Source organism: Thalassophryne amazonica, chromosome 16, assembly GCF_902500255.1.
Source record: "Thalassophryne amazonica chromosome 16, fThaAma1.1, whole genome shotgun sequence".
NCBI lineage: Eukaryota > Metazoa > Chordata > Actinopteri > Batrachoidiformes > Batrachoididae > Thalassophryne > Thalassophryne amazonica.
Window position 1 is genome coordinate 65333669 of NC_047118.1, and position 19851 is coordinate 65353519.

At 44.2% G+C, this 19851-nt stretch overlaps 1 protein-coding gene across 3 annotated transcripts in view; it reads left to right on the forward strand.

Annotated features, from left to right (window-relative positions):
• Positions 1 to 19851, forward strand: part of si:ch73-374l24.1 (protein kinase C alpha type) — a 520295-nt gene that overhangs the window by 473664 nt on the left and 26780 nt on the right. For all 3 annotated transcript variants that reach the window (XM_034189672.1, XM_034189673.1, XM_034189671.1), the window contains 3 exons: positions 4549 to 4689; positions 6071 to 6244; positions 8008 to 8099. In XM_034189672.1, coding sequence (XP_034045563.1) covers positions 4549 to 4689; positions 6071 to 6244; positions 8008 to 8099 — 407 coding nt within the window. The remainder of the gene's footprint in view (positions 1 to 4548; positions 4690 to 6070; positions 6245 to 8007; positions 8100 to 19851) is intronic.

Below are 19851 nucleotides of genomic sequence, written 5' to 3' on the forward strand. Positions count from 1 at the left end.
CACTACAGATGCAATGTTTGCTCTGAGAATACTGATGGAGAAGTATAGAAAAGGCCACAATGAGTTACATTGTGTGTGGATTTAGAAAAAGCTTATGACAGTGTGCCAAGAGAAGAGTTGTGGTCTTGCACTGTTTCTTTCTCTTTTTGCTCTGTATGCACCACTCTGCATTTAATCATTAGTGATCGATCTCTGCTCCCCTCCACAGCATGTCTTTTTCCTGGTTCTCTCCCTCAGCCCCAACCAGTCCCAGCAGAAGACTGCCCCTCCCTGAGCCTGGTTCTGCTGGAGGTTTCTTCCTGTTAAAAGGGAGTTTTTCCTTCCCACTGTAGCCAAGTGCTTGCTCACAGGGGGTCGTTTTGACCGTTGGGGTTTTACATAATTATTGTATGGCCTTGCCTTACAATATAAAGCGCCTTGGGGCAACTGTTTGTTGTGATTTGGCGCTATATAAAAGAATTGATTGATTGATTGATTGATTGATTGCATGAGGAAGTCTGGAGTGGCAGAGAAGTATGTGAGGGTAGTGCAGGACATGTACACGGATAGTGTGACAGGAGGTGAGAAGCGCTGTAGGAATGATAGACTCATTCAGGGTGGAGGTGGGATTACACCAAGGAGCAGCTCTGAGTCCTTTCTTGTTGGCAATGGTGATGGACAGGTTGACTGTTGAGATCACCATGGACTATAATGTTTCCAGATGACACTGTGATCTGCAGTGAGAGTAGAGAACAGATTGAGTCTAGCCTGGATTGGTGGAGATATGCTCTGGAGAGAAGAGGAATGAAAGTCAGTAGGAGCAATTCAATTTCAATTCATTTTCAATTTATTTTCATTTACATAGCACCAAATCACAACAAGGTTGCCTCAAGGCACTTCACACAAGTAAGGTCTAACCTTACCAACCCCCAGAGCCAAAGTGGTAAGGAAAAACTCCCTCTGACGAAGAAACCTCAAGCAGACCAGATTCAAAGGGATGACCCTCTGCTTGGGCCATGCTACAGACACAAATTACAAAACAATTCACAAAACGAACATACAGGAAATGTTGCTGTGCACAGGATGGTTTCCGGAACAGACACCACACCCATCTCTGGATGGAGCTGCACCTCAAACAGAGAGAAAAGAAAAAAAGCAGAATCAGGCATCAGAAAGAAGAATATCTGCAACAGTGAAGGGAAAAGTCTATAAGACAGTAGTGAGACCAGCTATGTTGTACGGCTTAGAGATGGTGGCACTAGCAAAAAGACAGGAGGCAGAGCTGGATGTGGCAGAGCTGAAGATGTTGTAATTCTCTTTGGGAGTGACAAGAATGGACAGCATAAGGAATTAACTTATCAGAGGGACAGCTGAGGAGGGATGGTTTGGAGACAAAGTCAGAGAGGTGAGACTGAGATTGTTTGGACATGTGCAGAGGAGGGACCCAGGGTATATATGGAGAAAGATGCTGAGGATGGAGCCACCAGGCATGAGGAGAAGAGGGAGGCCAAAGAGGAGTTTCATGGATGTGCTGAGGGAGGACATGCATGTGGTTGGTGTGAGAGAGGAAGTTACCGAAGACAGGGTGAGATGGAAACGACTGATCTGCTGTGGCGACCCCTAACGGGACCAGTCAAAAAAAGATTTATGTCACAAAAAATGGCTTCATATAACATCCAACTCACTGCAAGTGAACTAACATCCCATTGTCCACCTTTAAAAGATGATCATTTGCAGTCTAATTTGCTTCCTGGCTCTTCCAATGATTTTTCCAGAGTTATTTTGACATGGAACAGTTACACAGTGTAACAAAAGTGCATAAATAAGCATGAATAAAGAGCAAGTTGTGGAATACGGTGCATCCGGAAAGTATTCACAACGCTTCACTTTTTTCACATTTTGTTATGTTACAGCCTTATTCCAAAATGGAGTAAATTTGTTTGGGTTTTTTTCCCCTCAAAAATTCTACTCACAACACCCCATAATGACAACATGAAAAAAGTTTGTTTTTTTTTTTTGTTTTTTTTTGCAAATTTATTAAAAATAAAAAACTTAAGAGATCACATGTACATAAGTATTCAGAGCCTTTGCTCAGTACTTTGTTGATGCATGTTTGGCAGCAATTGCAGCCTCTTGAATATGATGCCACAAGCTCGGCACACCTGTCTTTGGGCACTTTTGGGCACCTCTTAAGCTTCATCAAGTTGGATAGGGTGCGTCGGTGCACAGTCATTTTCAGAGATGTTCAATAAGATTCGGGTCTGGGCTCTGGCTGGGCCACTCAACGACATTCAGAGTTGTCCTGAAGCCACTCCTTTGATATTTTGGCTGTGTGTTTATGGTCATTGTCCTGCTGAAAGATGAACCGTCACCCCAGTCTGATTTCAAGTGCGCTCTGGAGCAGGTTTTCATCCAGGATGTTTCTGCATTCATCTTTCCCTCAATCCTTACTAGTCTCCCAGTTCCTGCTGCTGAAAAACATCCCCACAACATGATGCTGCCACCACCATGTTTCATTGTAGGGATGGTGCCTGGTTTCATCCAAACATGACGCCTGGAATTCACACCAAAGAGTTCAAGTTTTTTGTCTCATCAGAGAGAATTTTGTTTTCTCGTGGTCTAGAGTCCTTCAGTTGCCCTTTGACAAACTAAGGAGTGCTTCCATCTGGCCACTCTACCATACAGGCCTGATTGGTGGATTGCTGCAGAGATGGTTGTCCTTCTGTAAGGTTTTCCTCTCTCCACAAAGGAATGCTGGGCTCTGACAGAGTGACCATTGGGTTCTTGGTCACCTCCCTGACTGAGGCCCTTCTACCAGAAATTGCTCATTTAGACGGGCAGCCAGCTCTAGGAAGAGTCCTGGTGGATCCGAACGTCTTATATTTATGGATGATGGAGACCACTGTGGTCATTGGGACCTTCAAAGCACTAGAAATGTTTCTGTACCCTTCCACAGATTTGTGCCTTGAGACAATCCTGTCTCAGAGGTCTACAGACAATTCCTTTGACTTCATGCTTGGTTTGTGTTCTGACACGCACGGTCAACTGTGGGTCCTTATATGTAGACAGGTGTGTGCTTTTCTAAATCATGTCCAGTCAACTGAATTTATGCCAGGTGGACTCCAATTAGGCCTCATAAAAACATTATTTTACCCTCCCCGCACGCATGCCAAAATCGTCCCACATGAATTTTTTATTATTTTTTTTTTATTTCATTGACCGTGATACAGCTGGTGCAAGAACCGGCACGTCCGCTAGGTGGCGAGTATGCTTTAGCCGAAGATGGCCGACGTTTACTGAGTTGGGCGCGGAAGTTGCTACTTGTTATCATTGACAACCACACACACGAGGATGATTGCTGATACAGCCAAGAAGCTGAAGCCATGGTATGGGGTGAACGTTCCCTCCGAGGCGACCATGAGCCATATTTACAGCCAGTATGCATGTCGTATGCTGCACAATGGAGGTAGCTTTGACGTAGAGGTACAATGGTTGCAAGGTCTGTGCTGACGCATTCTATTCCGTGTGCCTTCTGGCAAACTCTAGCTGAACTTTCATATCATCTTTTAAAGGAAATCCTTCTCTCTTGTTGTATCAGACAAAAATAAAATAAATATTAAAAATCCACCCTCCCTCATAACTTTTTTCTGATGTCAAGGATAATAAACAAATGTTTTTTTGTTTTGTTTTGTTTTGTGGCCTTAAGCTGTTAAAACATCTCAAGGATGATCAGTGGAAACAAGTTGCACCTGATCTCAATTTTGAGTTTCATGGCAAAGGCTGTGAATATTTATGTGCATGTGATTTCTTAGGTTGTTTTTTATTTTTAATAAATTTGCAAAAATCTAAAAAAAACTTTTTTCACATTGTCATTTTGGGGTATTATGTGTAGAATTTTGTGGAAAATTTCTTCTTTTTTGGAATACGTCTGTAACATAATAAAAAGTGTTAAGTGAAGCGCTGTGAATACTTTCTGGATGCACGGTAGGTCAAAGCTGGAGCTCTTTGCAAACCTCTATTGTACATGTATTAATGATAAATGTCCACCAGGTGGCGATATTACTCCATCTGAGCATAGGCTGCTGTGGGACACTGCAAACAAAACAGCGACCAATCTGTGGCTCATGGTATTAGTGTGTTAAATCACCTTTCATTCCCACTCCTTCACTCTATCAAATTATCCAAATTCTGCCATTCTAAGTTTTATGTTCTCTGTGCACTTTCACCAAATCCAGTAAAAATTACCCTTCTGGGTTTTCAGGGGGAATGACAACTCTTGGGATCACTGTAAAATTGTGTTGGGATCACTGTATGTCCACTACAGTGTTCAGTTTCTGGTCACTGATTATATCAATAAATCATATGTAATGACTGACACAGTACTGTGTCTGAAATTTGATTTGTGTTTATCTTATGAAGAAATGTTGTCTGCAGAAACACTGAACTCATTTACAGGATTTACAAACGCTGGCCTACCAACTAGTGAACCGTCTCTCAGACACTTGCAGCTGAAATTCTGGGCACACTTTGTATTTCAGGTGTTCTTATTGCATGTGTTGTACACTTCAGAAAGCCAAGATGGGTCATGGTAAAAAAGTGATCACACCATCAGACCACCGGAAGTTCAGCCTGCCTTCTGGTAACATGGATCGGGTCCGACTCAACGACTTCAACTTCCTGGCCCTGCTGGGGAAGGGCAGCTTTGGCAAGGTAACCCCATCACATCCATCTTTTGTTTTTAGTTTAATGGAAAATATTCAAATGTTTCAGTCAGTGGACTGGTGGTCTTTAGGCTCAGTTTGTGCTCTAATGTTTTAGCGATTACTAGCCGATTAACCACTGCAAGGCGGGTTTGATTCAGAGACTGAAATAAAAACTTCATCTTCACCAACAAAGCTATCACCTGCCTCTTATCCCGGATTCCAGAGAACTGTTAGGGTGTAACTAAAGCTGCTACTGCTACCGTTACTTTTAAAAATAAAGAAGTAAAATGTTCAAAGGAAAAATAGGAGAATAGAAAAGTATAACACGAACCTTTTACCACACTTGTCAGTGATGATGCAGCAGCAGAAAAATGTCTCTCTCCTTAACTCAAGCTGGGCAGACACTCTACGATATTTTCAATCATTGTACTCGGCTCCAGCTCAAACTGTATGACAAAACCGCAGTTCAGAGCGCACAATTTATGTTCTCACACTATACGGCCCGATGCTCTAATGCGATCTGACTACTCACATTGTACGTTCAAAAACCACACGTCGGACTCGTGTTTCCGGAAGCAAAATGTAAACAGAAGTTTTTTCTTCTTCTTCTTTTTTCAAACTTTATTTACATTTCTTATTTTTACAAAAACTATTGATGGGAGACATCAAATAAAAAAACAATAAAGACTTTACATAGTTGAAGAATAAAGAGGGAAAAAACAGAAGCTGCTCTCCCAAAGCGATGATCAGTGTTTATGCTCTCTCCAATTCCGCATTGGTGTTTGCACATGCGCAGTGCGAAAGGTTGGGGTAAATTGGCTCGTAGACACTTGTAGCGCTGCTTCAACAGTGCGATACCCTCACAAGGGCCGACCAGAATATCAAACAGGTTTGATTTTCATCCGACCATACGATTGCCGATTGGGAGGTGGTCGTGAGAGGTTAAACGCAGCTCGTTACTCCAGGTATACTACACGATGCAGGATGCACGATTAAGCTGAAACTCGGTGCGATCCAAAAAATTCTCGCACAAGTGAAAACCGGCTCAAAAAGGGCCAGAACTCGCACAGTGTAAGCCCAGCTTAATTCTACGAGTACTACTGCTACTACTAAAGTGATCAATAGCCTATGTCACTACCCTTATGTCAAGGTACATCTGTGCCAAGTTTTGCTAAATTTCCACATCCCGTTTGGACAAGGGAGCTACTACAACAACTACTACTACTAAAGTGATCAATAGCCTATGTCACTCCCCATATGTCAAGGTACATATGTGTGCCAAGCTTGGCTTAATTCCATTTGGACAGATGAGGGACACACACACACACACATACAGTTGTCTTAGCATATAGATGACCTATGACTTGATGTGTCTTCGCCCCTTGTAGGTAATGTTGGCAGAGAAGAAGTCAACGGAGGAGCTGTACGCCATCAAGATCCTGAAGAAAGATGTAGTGATTCAGGATGACGATGTTGAATGCACAATGGTGGAGAAGAGAGTGTTGGCTCAGAGAGACAAACCGCCGTTCCTCACGCAGCTCCACTCCTGCTTTCAGACTGTGGTGAGTTCACAAAATCCAAGTCCTTCTTTTTAATGGTTGCCTTTCTGTTGGACATTTGAGTGCAGAAACTAAATAAGAAATAATTATTTAAACATTCAAAAGTTCAATTATTTCAAAACTCAAATGGTTCAGTTTGCAAAATTGTACAGTCAGTTCAGTAATTCGTGGAGCTTTTGCCTTTGTTCAAACAGTGTACTTAGTCAGTGTGCAAACTGGGACAAACTTGAAATTTGTTGCACTTCTGAAACGGACCACAATTTCTGAAAGGGTGCTGCACATTTCCACGTTTGGTACAAGGCTCAAAACCTGATGTCCCAGTTACCTGGCAACCTTGAAAATTGCTTTATGTTAAATGGTTTTGAGTTCTATTCTAGAATTAGGGTCAGGCGTTATTCAGAGGTGGGTGGGATGGGTTTGATCTTTCTGAAATGTATAAAACATTTGCAAATGTCTACAATATTCCTGCACCCAGACCCCACCCCCCTCCTCCACGCATGCACACCCACCCACCCACCCACACACACACACACACACACACACACTGTTCTGGAAGTCTTGCACAGTAGCAGAATAGCAGTATGGTCCAGGTGCAGTTCTGTAATATTTTATGTGACCAGAGGTTCCTCAGTTCAATTCCCAAGGTCTCTTGGGCTTGATGCAAGTTGCTTCCAGTGTGCAGTAGCGTGCCTTGCATGGCAGTGCGTGTGTGTGTGTGTGTGTGTGTGTGTGTGTGTTGTGTGTGTGGGTGTGTGTGTGTGTGTGTGTGTGTGTGTGTGTGTGTGTGTGTGTGTGTGTGTGTAAATGTGAGGTGTAAAGCCTCTCCAAGTGCCTGTATCAGACGGGAAAAGAACTACACACATAAAAAAAAAAAACACATGGTACTAAACAGCACTGCAAGTGTTTCTTTGGCCCATAATCATAGGGGAACCACATTCAGTGCTATAAAGCAGTGAAAGTGGTTCATGGGGAGGAAAAATGGTTCCCCTGTGATCACAAGGCAAAGAACCACATTTGGTGCTATTTAGCACCATTTGTTTTTTGTGTGCAGAAATCCAGTCCATGTATTATTTCCAATTTGCACAGTGCACACAACATACTGAATGCAGCCTTTCATTAGCTGATTACCATCATCATTTAAAGTGCATGCAGGGAACATCAAATCCCAGTGGACTCAAAGAATTCCTGCACTGCTGCTGATTTTCCATTGTCTCTCTCTGTGTGTGTGTGTGTGTGTGTGTGTGTGTGTGTGTGTGTGTGTGTGTGTGTGTGTGTGTGTGTGTGTGTGTGTGTGTGTGTGTGTGTGTGTGTGTGTGTGTGTGTGTGTGTGTGTGTGTGTGTGTTTTTAGTCATTTGTTCACATGTTGGAATTTTAAAGAATGAGTCAGCACATCTTATGTCAGTGTTTATATTTGCTCCTCAAATGTATGCTCAGCCTTGCAGAGACCTGTTTGTGAGCTCACACCAGCGTTGAATACGAAGTCTCCAGTGTGATGTCACCTGTGTGCGTAGACGGGGTGACTCAAAGGCTCTGTAGTAATAACTGCAGCAACCAATCAAAGCTACCTGACTGATGATGGAGGCATACAGCTGCTGTACTGGTGTCATACCTGGACTACAAACATGTATCAAAATATATTTTGGTTGACTGCTAGATAAGATCATGTTTAAAATGCAGCTGGAGATGTGTATGTTCAGGCTGCTGTTTTTAATAATAATTCCTATTTTACTCATGATATTGTTCATTTGTTTGCTTGTTTCTTCAGGATCGGCTGTACTTTGTAATGGAGTACATCAATGGAGGAGACCTCATGTATCACATTCAGCGTATGGGCAAGTTCAAAGAGCCTCAGGCAGTGTGAGGACAACATGCACCATGCACACACGCGTTATGTACAGTTGTAACCGGCAGTTACATCCACTCATCATGGACATGAATATCATGGTAGTTTTGGGGCTTTTAGTGATGTTCTTGAACTGTTCTTTTCTCAGGGTTGAATGATTGTACTGCATACATCATTAATGAGTTTAAAAAACAAGAATTGGGTGCAGAAGTTTGAATTGATTTTAGATCAAATACACATACACCCCCACATATATTTCTTTAAATGTCCCTTAGCAAGCTGCACCTCGACCAGATTCTTTTAGTAGCCATCAACAAGGATATGTGACCACTCTTCTTGGCAGAATTAGTTGAGTTCCTTTAAATTGGTTGGTCTCCTGGCATGAACCTGGCTTTTAAGCGTAGTACACAAATTTTCAATTGAGTTGACACTGGGACTTTGCAAAGGTGATTCCATATTCCTGCTTTATCCAACCCAGAGCCAGCTTTGATGTGTTTGAGATCATCATCCTGTTGGAATACACAATTGTGGCCATCTAGCTGTTGATTTGAGGTGACATTGAAGAATTTGGAGGTCCTTCTTCATTATTCCGTGCACTTTGTGTGATGCCCCAGAGCTACCACCACCATGCTTGACAATTAGTACAGTGTTCTTAGGTTTGAAAGCCTCACCTTTACTCCTCCAAACATACCTATTGCCACTGAGGCCACATAGCTCAATCTTTGCCTTGTCTGACCATAAAACCATGCCCACGTGCTCAGCTCATATTTCAGTCTGGCTTGAAGGTGTTGATTTTGGAGCAGAGGCTTCTTTGATTAGTGGCCTCTCACTCTGTGATGATGTAAAACTCACTTCACTGTGGACAGTGATGCTGGTATTCATCTGAGGGTGACAGTTTGGGTCTTCTTCCAAACCTTGACAAAGCAGTGACTCATGCGACTAACTTGTACTTGCATGCAATTGTTTAAACTGATGATCTTAGAATCTGCAGTTGTTTAGAAATGGCTCCCAGGACCTTCCCAGTTTGCTTAAATCTGCAGTTCTCCTTCTTAGATCTTCACTGAGTTCTTTGAACTTTCCCATTCTGAGTATTTGTCAGTCCAATGAGTGCTGTCAAACATCCTTTTTATGCTGGCAAAGAGAAACTACCAGTTGAAGTCAATCAAGATCACTAATGAGGTCTTGACCTTCTCATGTTAAAAGACATTGTAGAACCTTCAGCACCACATATTAAAAGATTTAAGTGAAAAAAAAAAAAAAAAAATATATATATATATATATATATAATATATATATATATATATATTATATATATATATATATATATATATATACGAGGTCTGTTAGAAAAGTATCCGACCTTTTTATTTTTTTCAAAAACCTGATGGATTTGAATCACGTGCTTGCATGAGCCAACCTTGAACCTTCGTGCGCATGCATGATTTTTTTCGCGCCTGTCGGTTGCGTCATTTGCTTGTAAGCAGCCTTTGGGTGAGGATGGGTGGAGTCTCTCGTTGTTTTTTCTTTGCAAGGAAATGGCGGAACGACTGGAGCAGCGCGACTGCATCAAATTTTGCCACAAACTGGGTGACAGCCAGGTGGAAACCATTCAGATTATTCATATGGCTTTCGGTGACGATCCTCTAGGCATCACACAGATTAAGGAGCGGTACAACCGTTTTAAAGACGTCTGCACAACGGTGGAGAGCGAGCCACTCTCCGATCGGCATCAACACGCTGAAATGACCAGGTCATTTCCAAAGTGAACGCTGTGGTGAGAAATTGCGAAAGAGGTGGACATCAGCACTTTTTCGGCACATTCCACTGTGAAAGAAGATTTTGCCATGAAAAGAGTGGCGGCGAAATTCATCGGCACGAAGCTGATGGCGCAGCAACAGCGCCTCTGTGATGAAGCCTCACAGGACATGCCCTGACATGTCCAGCTTGTCCACAATTTCTCGGATAGTCACACGACTGAAAAGCCACCGAAAGCCGTCTGAATCTTCCGAATGGTTGATGAGCTGGGCATGTTACAACATGTCCTGTGAGACTTCAACACGGAGGCGCTGTTGCTGCGCCATCAGCTTCGTGCCAATGAATTTCACCTCCACTCTTTTCATGGCAAAATCTTCTTTCACAGTGGAATGTGCCAAAAAAGTGCTGATGTCCACCTTTTCCACAATTTCTCGGATAATCACACGACGGTCCCACATCACCACAGCGTTCACTTTGGAAATGATCCGGTCGTTTCAGCGTGTTGATGCCGATCGGAGCGTGGCGCGCTCTCCACCATTGTGCGGCCGTCTTTAAACCGGTTGTACCGCTCCTTAATCTGTGTGATGCCCAGAGGATCGTCACCGAAAGCCGTCTGAATAATCCGAATGGTTTCCACCTGGCTGTCGCCCAGTTTGTGGCAAAATTTGATGCAGTCACACTGCTCCAGTTGTTCCGCCATTTCCTTGCAAAGAAAAAACGACGAGAGACTCCACCCATCCTCACACAAAGGCTGCTTACAAGCAAATGACGCAACTGACAGGTGTGAAAAAAATCACGCATGCGCACGAAGGTTCAAGGTTGGCTCATGCAAGCACACGTGATTCAAATCCATCAGGTTTTTGAAAAAAATAAAAAGGTTGGATACTTTTCTAACAGACCTTGTATATATACAGTAGTGTTCAGAATAATAGTAGTGCTATGTGACTAAAAAGATTAATCCAGGTTTTGAGTATATTTCTTATTGTTACATGGGAAACAAGGTACCAGTAGATTCAGTAGATTCTCACAAATCCAACAAGACCAAGCATTCATGATATGCACACTCTTAAGGTTATGAAATTGGGCTATTAGTAAAAAAAAGTAGAAAAGGGGGTGTTCACAATAATAGTAGTGTGGCATTCGGTCAGGGAGTTCGTCAATTTTGTGGAACAAACAGGTGTGAATCAGGTGTCCCCTATTTAAGGATGAAGCCAGCACCTGTTGTACATGCTTTTCTCTTTGAAAGCTTGAGGAAAATGGGACGTTCAAGACATTGTTCAGAAGAACAGCGTAGTTTGATTAAAAAGTTGATTGGAGAGGGGGAAACGTATACACAGGTGCAAAAAATTATAGGCTGTTCATCTACAGTGATCTCCAATGCTTTAAAATGGACCAAAAAAACCAGAGACGCATGTAAGAAAATGGAAAACAACCATCAAAATGGGTAGAAGAATAACCAGAATGGCAAAGGCTCACCCATTGATCAGCTCCAGGATGATCAAAGACAGTCTGGAGTTACCTGTAAGTGCTGTGACAGTTAGAAGACACCTGTGTAAAGCTAATTTATTTGCAAGAATCCCTCGCAAAGTCCCTCTGTTAAATAAAAGACAGCACAACAACCCCAACCGGGTAAATCACGCACTATCTTGGCCAAAGACGTGCCTTTCGATATGTGATGCAGACCCTTCGAGACCGGAAGATTAAACACACACTACGGTATCCAGCCAGGCTCCACGTGTTCTGGCGTAATGGTGAAGCACCTGCAATCTTCAATGATGCTAAGGAGACGGCTTGGTCCTTGGAGCAGCACGAGTCCTCCGAAAAGGAATAAGAGGTGACCTAATCTGGGTGTGTGTAATGCACATCTAAAATACGGTGGGGGGATGTTGAGAACATCGTTATGACCTGTCCAGCAGTTCCTATGTGGATGAAGATGGGAATCCATGTGTCAGGTTCTGGGAGACGCATTTTTGGGGACTGGGGGGACTTGGGGTGTTACTATGTTCTTCTTATTGTTAATGTTCTGTGGCTCAGGTGCTCTTGTCTCATTGTAATATTAATGTTGACAGTACTGAATATGTGTTTTATATTCTTTCATCCCTGCATTTCTTTTATCTCATCCGTTATAAATGCATAGGACGCACGGTATTTTACAGGCAGGAAATAGAGTTTTACAGTTAGTTTCATGGAATGTTAAAGGGTTTGGAAGTGTTGTGAAAAGGGGAAAAGTGTTTAAACATCTGAAGTCTTTGTCAGCTGATATAATTTTCCTCCAGGAGACTCATATTAAAGCGGCAGTACAACATAGACTAAAATGCAGTTGGATATCTCAGATATATCAGTCTCCATTCACTTCTAGTGCTCGTGGTGTGGCAATACTGTTTAAAAAAGATGTTCCATTCCAGCTGACCTCTGTTATCAGTGACCCTCTTGTCAGATTCTTAATGATTTCTGTTTCGATAAATTCTGTTCAACTTACTTTTCTGAACGTTTATGGCCCAAACACTGATGAGCCCAACTTTTTTACAAAAATCTTTAACTTGCTACCAGATGACAATGACTCAAACATAATAATTGCTGGAGATCTAAACTGTTATCTTGATTCTTATTTGGATCGATTGTCTTCGCGCCCTCCTCCAGAAATTGCCTCTGTACGTATTCTAAATAATCTTATGAAATCTAGAAATTTGGTTGATATTTGGAGAATTCAACATCCTACAGACAGGGAGTACTTATTTTATTCAAATGTGCACAAGTCTTATAGTCGAATAAACTATTTTTTAACTAGTTCTAATCTTGTCTTCTCATGTCTCTAATTCTAAATACCATAATATTTTAATCTCGGATCATAGCCCTTTAACAATATCTCTTAATCTCTCCCTGCCAAAACAATCTTACTCATGGCGCTTCAATCCAACTCTACTCAGTGATGAAAAGTTCGTGAAACACATTACTGCTAAACTGAAGGATTTTGTTGAACTTAATGATAACAATGAAGTGTCAGATTCAACACTATGGGAATCATTAAAAGCTATTATTCGTGGTGACATAATATCCTACACCTCAAACCTAAAGAAAGAAAAAGACAGAAGACTCTCTGAGATTAACAGTGCGCTTCCAGCTCTGGAAAGAACATACCAAATCTCTAAATCTCCTGATGATTATAGAAAAATATTGAAGTTTAAATATGAATACGGTAGCATTATGAGTGATCAAGTTAACAACTTACCACTGAAACTTAGGCAAAAACATTTTGAACTGGGAGATAAACCAAGTAAACTGTTAGCACAACAACTTAAGGGCTCCCAAGCCTCCAGAGCAATTCAAAAAATTAAGTCTAAATCAGGTACTCTTTTAACAAACCCTACATATATTAACAACCGTTTTAAGGAGTTTTATGAGGAACTTTATTCTTCAAAACAACATACAGAACAATCTTATTTAAATGATTTTTTTTGACCCTCTCTCCCTACCTAGGCTGGATGATGCTGCCAGGGACCATCTCAACTCTGACTTTACATTGCAGGAAGTCATCACAGCCATAAAATCATTCCCATCTGGCAAGGCATGTGGACCTGATGGATTCAGCTCAGAATTTTTTAAGAAATTTTGTGATGTCCTTGCTCCACTCCTGCTCAGGATGATTAAAAATTCTAAAAGTGAAGGGAAATTACCAAAAACATTCTATGAAGCCAACATCTTTCTCATTTTAAAAAATGGCAGAGATGACTCAGACCCGGCTAACTTCAGACCAATTGCACTTCAAAATTTTGATCGGAAAGTTATAACAAAAATTTTAGCTACTAGATTCAATAAGTATTTAACAAATATTATCCATCCTGACCAGACGGGATTCATCCCTGGCAGACTCTCCTTTTCTAATGTTAGGCGCCTACTTAACACCATTTACTCTGACCATAGTGGCTCAAAAGTAGCAGCAATCTTATCCCTAGATGCACATAAGGCTTTTGATCAGGTGGAGTGGCCCTATATGTTTGAGTCATTGCGTAGGTTTGGGCTTGGTGAAACATTTATATCTTGGGTAAAACTAATATATGCTAATCCACTGTGTTCTTTTCTGACAAATGGTAATAGGTCTGCACCTTTCCCCCTACAGCGCTCTGTTCAGCAGGGTTGCTCGTTGTCACCTGCCCTGTTTGCTATAGCATTAGAACCCTTGGCTGTAAAAATAAGAGCACATTCGCAGATACAGGGTCTAATTATTGGATGTGTGGAGACCCTCATCAGTCTGTATGCTGATGATGTGATCCTGTATTTGCGCAATGCTGAGGAATCAGCTGCTCCCCTTCTTGATTTAGTCACGTCTTTTGGTAAAATTTCTGGTTACACAATTAACTGGCTAAAAAGTGAGTTTATGCCATTATCCCAGGCTTCATCAAATTTTCTAAAAAATGTTCCATTTAAAGTAGTTAATGATCATTTCACTTATCTAGGGCTAGTTATTCCAAAAAACCCTAAATTGATATTTAAATTAAATTTTGTAGAATTTGTATCAGGACTAACACAAAATATTGAATTATGGAAAATTCTCCCTCTCTCTATGGTGGGCCACATTAATTCAATAAAAATGGTTTCCCTCCCTAGATTTTTGTACTGTGCCAAAATCTCCCGATTTATCTAACATCTGCCTTTTTCAAAGACTTAGATTCACTAATTCTTTCCTGTATTTGGAATAACAAAAATGCAAGGATTTCAGAATACATCTACAGAAATCCAAAGCAGAAGGGGGGCTTGGATTGCCAGTGTTTAAGCATTATTACTGGGCCGCCAACCTCAGGGAGTTAATGTTTTGGCGGAAGGCATCCCCTGACAGTCTGAGCTCTAGTGCCCCCTTGTGGCTTAAAATGGAGGCTGGATCTGTAAAAGCTTCATCTTTGGATGCAATTCTCTACTGTAAATTTAAAAAATCAGAATCTCTTAGAAATCAATGTTTTGTTTTGAAGCAGTCTATTCGGATTTTAAACCAGGTCAGAAGCTTTTTGGTATTGCCAAACACCTCTGTTCAAACATAATGTTTGTTATAATTGTTCTAATCATTCATTTTTGCCTCCTTGGAATGACAAATGCTATCATGATTGGAGCGAGAGGGGCTTAACTGTACTTGAAGATCTGTACATAGATGGTGAATTTGCATCATTTGCCCAACTGAAACAGAAGTTTAACCTTTCTCATTTACATTTTTATCGCTACTTGCAAGTCAGACACTACATCCAATCTAAGATTCTAAATTTTAGAGAGCTTCCTATGGAACATGATCTGTACCATGTGATCAAAAGCCCTTCTCGCTCCAAACATCTTGTTTCAAAAATTGTACATGTATTCAATAGTGGCATCAGGGCACATACAGTGATCAGAGATACATGGAGTGAGGAGCTGGGTGTTGAACTGTCTGAGAGTGTGTGGGATAAATGTTAATCTAAGGTTCACTCTTGTTCTATTAACAGCAGACATCAATTAATACAATTCAAAATTGTCCATCGTTTACACTATTCTAAAGTTAAATTGCATAGGATTTATCCCACAACAGGTGACAGGTGTAAGGCATCAGAGAGCACCCTGACACATGCTTTCTGGTCCTGTTCTTCACTGCATAATTTCTGGGCAAAAGTATTCAGTTGGTACTCCAAAGCATATGGGACAAACGTTTCACCTGAAACCTGAACCATGTCTTGCCATGTTTGGACACTCGGACAATAAGACTTTTCCAGCTATAATGCAGACACCAATGGAACTGGGAATGATGGTTGCAAAAAAACTTATTTTAAGGGAGTGGAAATCCTCTGCCTCAAGTGGAGGAGTTTAAGTATCTCGGGGTCTTGTTCACGAGCGAGGGACGGATGGAGCGTGAGATCGATAGACGGATCACTGCAGCATCTGCAGTGATGCGGTTGCTGTATCGGACCGTCGTGGTGAAGAGAGAGCTGAGTAGGGGGGCAAAGCTTTCGATTTACCGATCGATCTACGTTCTGATCCTCACCTATAGTCATGAGATTTGGCTCATGACCAAAAGAACGAGATCGCGAGTACAAGCAGCTGAGATGAGTTTCCTCCACAGGGTGGCAGGGCGCTCCCTTAGAGATAGGGTGAGGAGCTCGGTCACTCGGGAGGAGCTCGGAGTCGAGCCACTGCTCCTCCACATCGAAAGGAGTCAGTTGAGGTGGCTCGGGCATCTTTTCCGGATGCCCCCTGGACGCCTCGCTGGAGAGGTGTTCCGGGCACGTCCCACTGGGAGGAGGCCCCGGGGAAGACCCAGGACACGCTGGAGGGACTACATCTCTCGGCTGGCTTGGGAACGCCTTGGGGTTCCCCCGGAGGAGCTGGAGGAGGTGTGTGTGGATCGGGAGGTCTGGGCGGCTTTGCTTGAGCTGCTGACCCCGCGACCCGACTCTGGATAAAGTGGAAGAAAATGGATGGATGGATGGATGGATGGATGGATGGATGGATGGATGGAAATCCTCTGCTTCTCCATCTTTTAAAGTGTGGCTCTCTGAAATGCTGTTATTGATAAATATGGAGAGGATGAGATCCTTACAGTCCTGTTCAATTAATAGATTTTCTAATATGTGGAATTCATTTCTGGTTCATCTTGAAACAAGTAATTTTGACTAGTGCTGTGTCTCTAATATATACTCAACAAAAATATAAACGCAACACTTTTGGTTTTGCTCCCATTTTGTATGAGATGAACTCAAAGATCTAAAACTTTTTCCACATACACAATATCACCATTTCCCTCAAATATTGTTCACAAACCAATCTAAATCTGTGATAGTGAGCACTTCTCCTTTGCTGAGATAATCCAGCCCACCTCACAGGTGTGCCATATCAAGATGCTGATTAGACACCATGATTAGTGCACAGGTGTGCCTTAGACTGTCTACAATAAAAGGCCACTCTGAAAGGTGCAGTTTTGTTTTATTGCGGGGGGATACCAGTCAGTATCTGGTGTGTCCACCATTTGCCTCATGCAGTGCAACACATCTCCTTCGCATAGAGTTGATCAGGTTGTCAATTGTGGCCTGTGGAATGTTGGTCCACTCCTCCTCAATGGCTGTGCGAAGTTGCTGGATATTGGCAGGAACTGGTACACGCTGTCGTATACGCCGGTCCAGAGCATCCCAAACATGCTCAGTGGGTGACATGTCCGGTGAGTATGCCGGCCATGCAAGAACTGGGACATTTTCAGCTTCCAAGAATTGTGTACACATCCTTGCAACATGGGGCCGTGCATTATCCTGCTGCAACATGAGGTGATGTTCTTGGATGTATGGCACAACAATGGGCCTCAGGATCTCGTCACGGTATCTCTATGCATTCAAAATGCCATCAATAAAATGCACCTGTGTTCTTCATCCATAACAGACGCCTGCCCATACCATAACCCCACCGCCACCATGGGCCACTCGATCCACAACATTGACATCAGAAAACCGCTCACCCACACGACGCCACACACGCTGTCTGCCATCTGCCCTGAACAGTGTGAACCGGGATTCATCCGTGAAGAGAACACCTCTCCAACATGCCAAACGCCAGCGAATGTGAGCATTTGCCCACTCAAGTCGGTTACGACGACGAACTGGAGTCAGGTCGAGACCCCGATGAGGACGACGAGCATGCAGATGAGCTTCCCTGAGACGGTTTCTGACAGTTTGTGCAGAAATTCTTTGGTTATGCAAACCGATTGTTTCAGCAGCTGTCCGAGTGGCTGGTCTCAGACGATCTTGGAGGTGAACATGCTGGATGTGGAGGTCCTGGGCTGGTGTGGTTACACGTGGTCTGCGGTTGTGAGGCTGGTTGGATGTACTGCCAAATTCTCTGAAACGCCTTTGGAGACGGCTTATGGTAGAGAAATGAACATTCAATACACGAGCAACAGTTCTGGTTGACATTCCTGCTGTCAGCATGCCAATTGCACGCTCCCTCAAATCTTGCGACATCTGTGGCATTGTGCTGTGTGATAAAACTGCACCTTTCAGATTGGCCTTGTTGCGAAGGTGTCGTGACACGGACCCACAACAGGGGGCGTTAATGAACGGACAATGGATAAGCCAAAAGTAACAATTTAATGTTGTGAATCGCACAAAGAAATACAGACAATAACAATAATGTGGATTGTCAATTATACACAAGGTGACGTGTGGGCAGGCTCGAAGATAGAAGACGTCTGGCGAGAGAAGAGCCGGATCCCACACAGCTTCCACCACCAACGGATCTGAAGAACACCGGAGCCGCCAAGCCCTGCGCCCCAGGTGGCCACTGTCTTCAGCAGTCAGGCTGGGTACTGCTGGCAGAAAACAGAAACAGTTAATGGTGGGTGTGTGAATACACACCCAGCAATCGTGTAAAGCTTAGTTCCTCCAGGAGGGAAAACCTCCACCTCCAGATACAGAATCACCCGTGCAGCTCCTGTCAGTCACTTCCCTGGTAGGAGTGAGAGGCGAAGACGTTGCGCTCACACTATCCACCAATCCAGCTTCAGACTGTCACCACAGGAAAACGGCTGCACACAGAACAATGTTCAAACACTCAGAAAATTACAGCAGAGAATGATTACCTGGAACGGTAGCTGGCAAGGAAGTGGAGTTGCAGTCCAGCTTATATGGTGATGAGTTGAATGAGTGACAGCTCTGGTGCTGATAAGTGACAGCTGTCACTTCCAGCAGCTCCGACGCCCTCACGTGCTTGAAGCCCGCACTCCAAGCAGGGCGCCATCTGGTGGTAGTGGGCCAGCAGTACCTCCTCTTCAGCGGCCCACACAACAGGACCCCCCCCCCTCAACGGGCGCCTCCCGAGCAGGCTTGTCCAGGTGCCGGTTGTAGAAATCGGCCAGGAGGGCCGGGTCCAGGATGAAGCTCCTCTTCACCCAGGAGCGTTCTTCGGGTCCATACCCCTCCCAGTCCACCAGATACTGGAACCCCCAGCCCTTACGACGGACATCCAGGAGCCGACGCACGGTCCATGCCGGCTCCCCGTCGATGATCTGGGCAGGAGGCGGTGCGGGGCCAGGGGTGCAGAGTGGTGAGGTGTGATGAGGTTTGAGATGTGACACATGGAAAACCGGGTGGATCCGCAGTGAAGCTGGCAGCTTTAGCTTCACTGCGGCCGGACTAAGGACTTTGAGGATGGGAAACGGTCCAATAAACCTGTCCTTGAGTTTCTGTGATTCCACTTGAAGTGGGATGTCCTTTGTCGACAACCACACCTCCTGCCCGGGCTGGTATGCAGGGGCCGGGGAACGCCGGGGGTCTGCATGGGCCTTGGACCTCATCCGGGCCTTCAACAGGGCAGAACGGACAGTCCGCCACACCCAGCGGCACCTCCTGAGGTGGGCCTGGACCGAGGGCACACCGACCTCCCCTCCACGAGTGGGAACAATGGGGGGCTGGTACCCCAAACACACCTCAAACGGGGAGAGGCCGGTGGCAGACGACACTTGGCTGTTGTGGGCATACTCGATCCAGGCCAGATGGTTGCTTCAGGCCATCGGGTGCGTGGAGGTCACGCAGCGGAGGGCCTGCTCCAGCTCCTGGTTAGCCCGCTCTGCCTGTCCGTTTGTCTGAGGGTGATACCCGGACGAGAGACTCACGGTGGCCCCATTTCCCTGCAGAAACTCCTCCAGACTTGGGAAGAGAACTGAGGACCACAATCCGAGACGATGTCCGCTGGTATCCCATGCAGATGCACGACGTGGTGGACCAGGAGGTCTGCCGTCTCCTCGGCCGTCGGGAGCTTCGGGAGGGCCACGAAGTGGGCCGCCTTGGAGAACCGGTCCACTATCGTGAGGATGGTGGTGTTGCCCTGGGACGGCGGGAGGCCCGTGATAAAGTCCAGGCCGATGTGGGACCAGGGGCGGTGAGGCACCGGTAGGGGCTGGAGGAGTCCCGAAGTCCTCTTGTGGTCGGCCTTGCCCCTGGCACAGGTGGTACAGGTCTGGACGTAATCCCGGACGTCGGCCTCCATAGACACCCACCAGAGCGCTGCTGGACC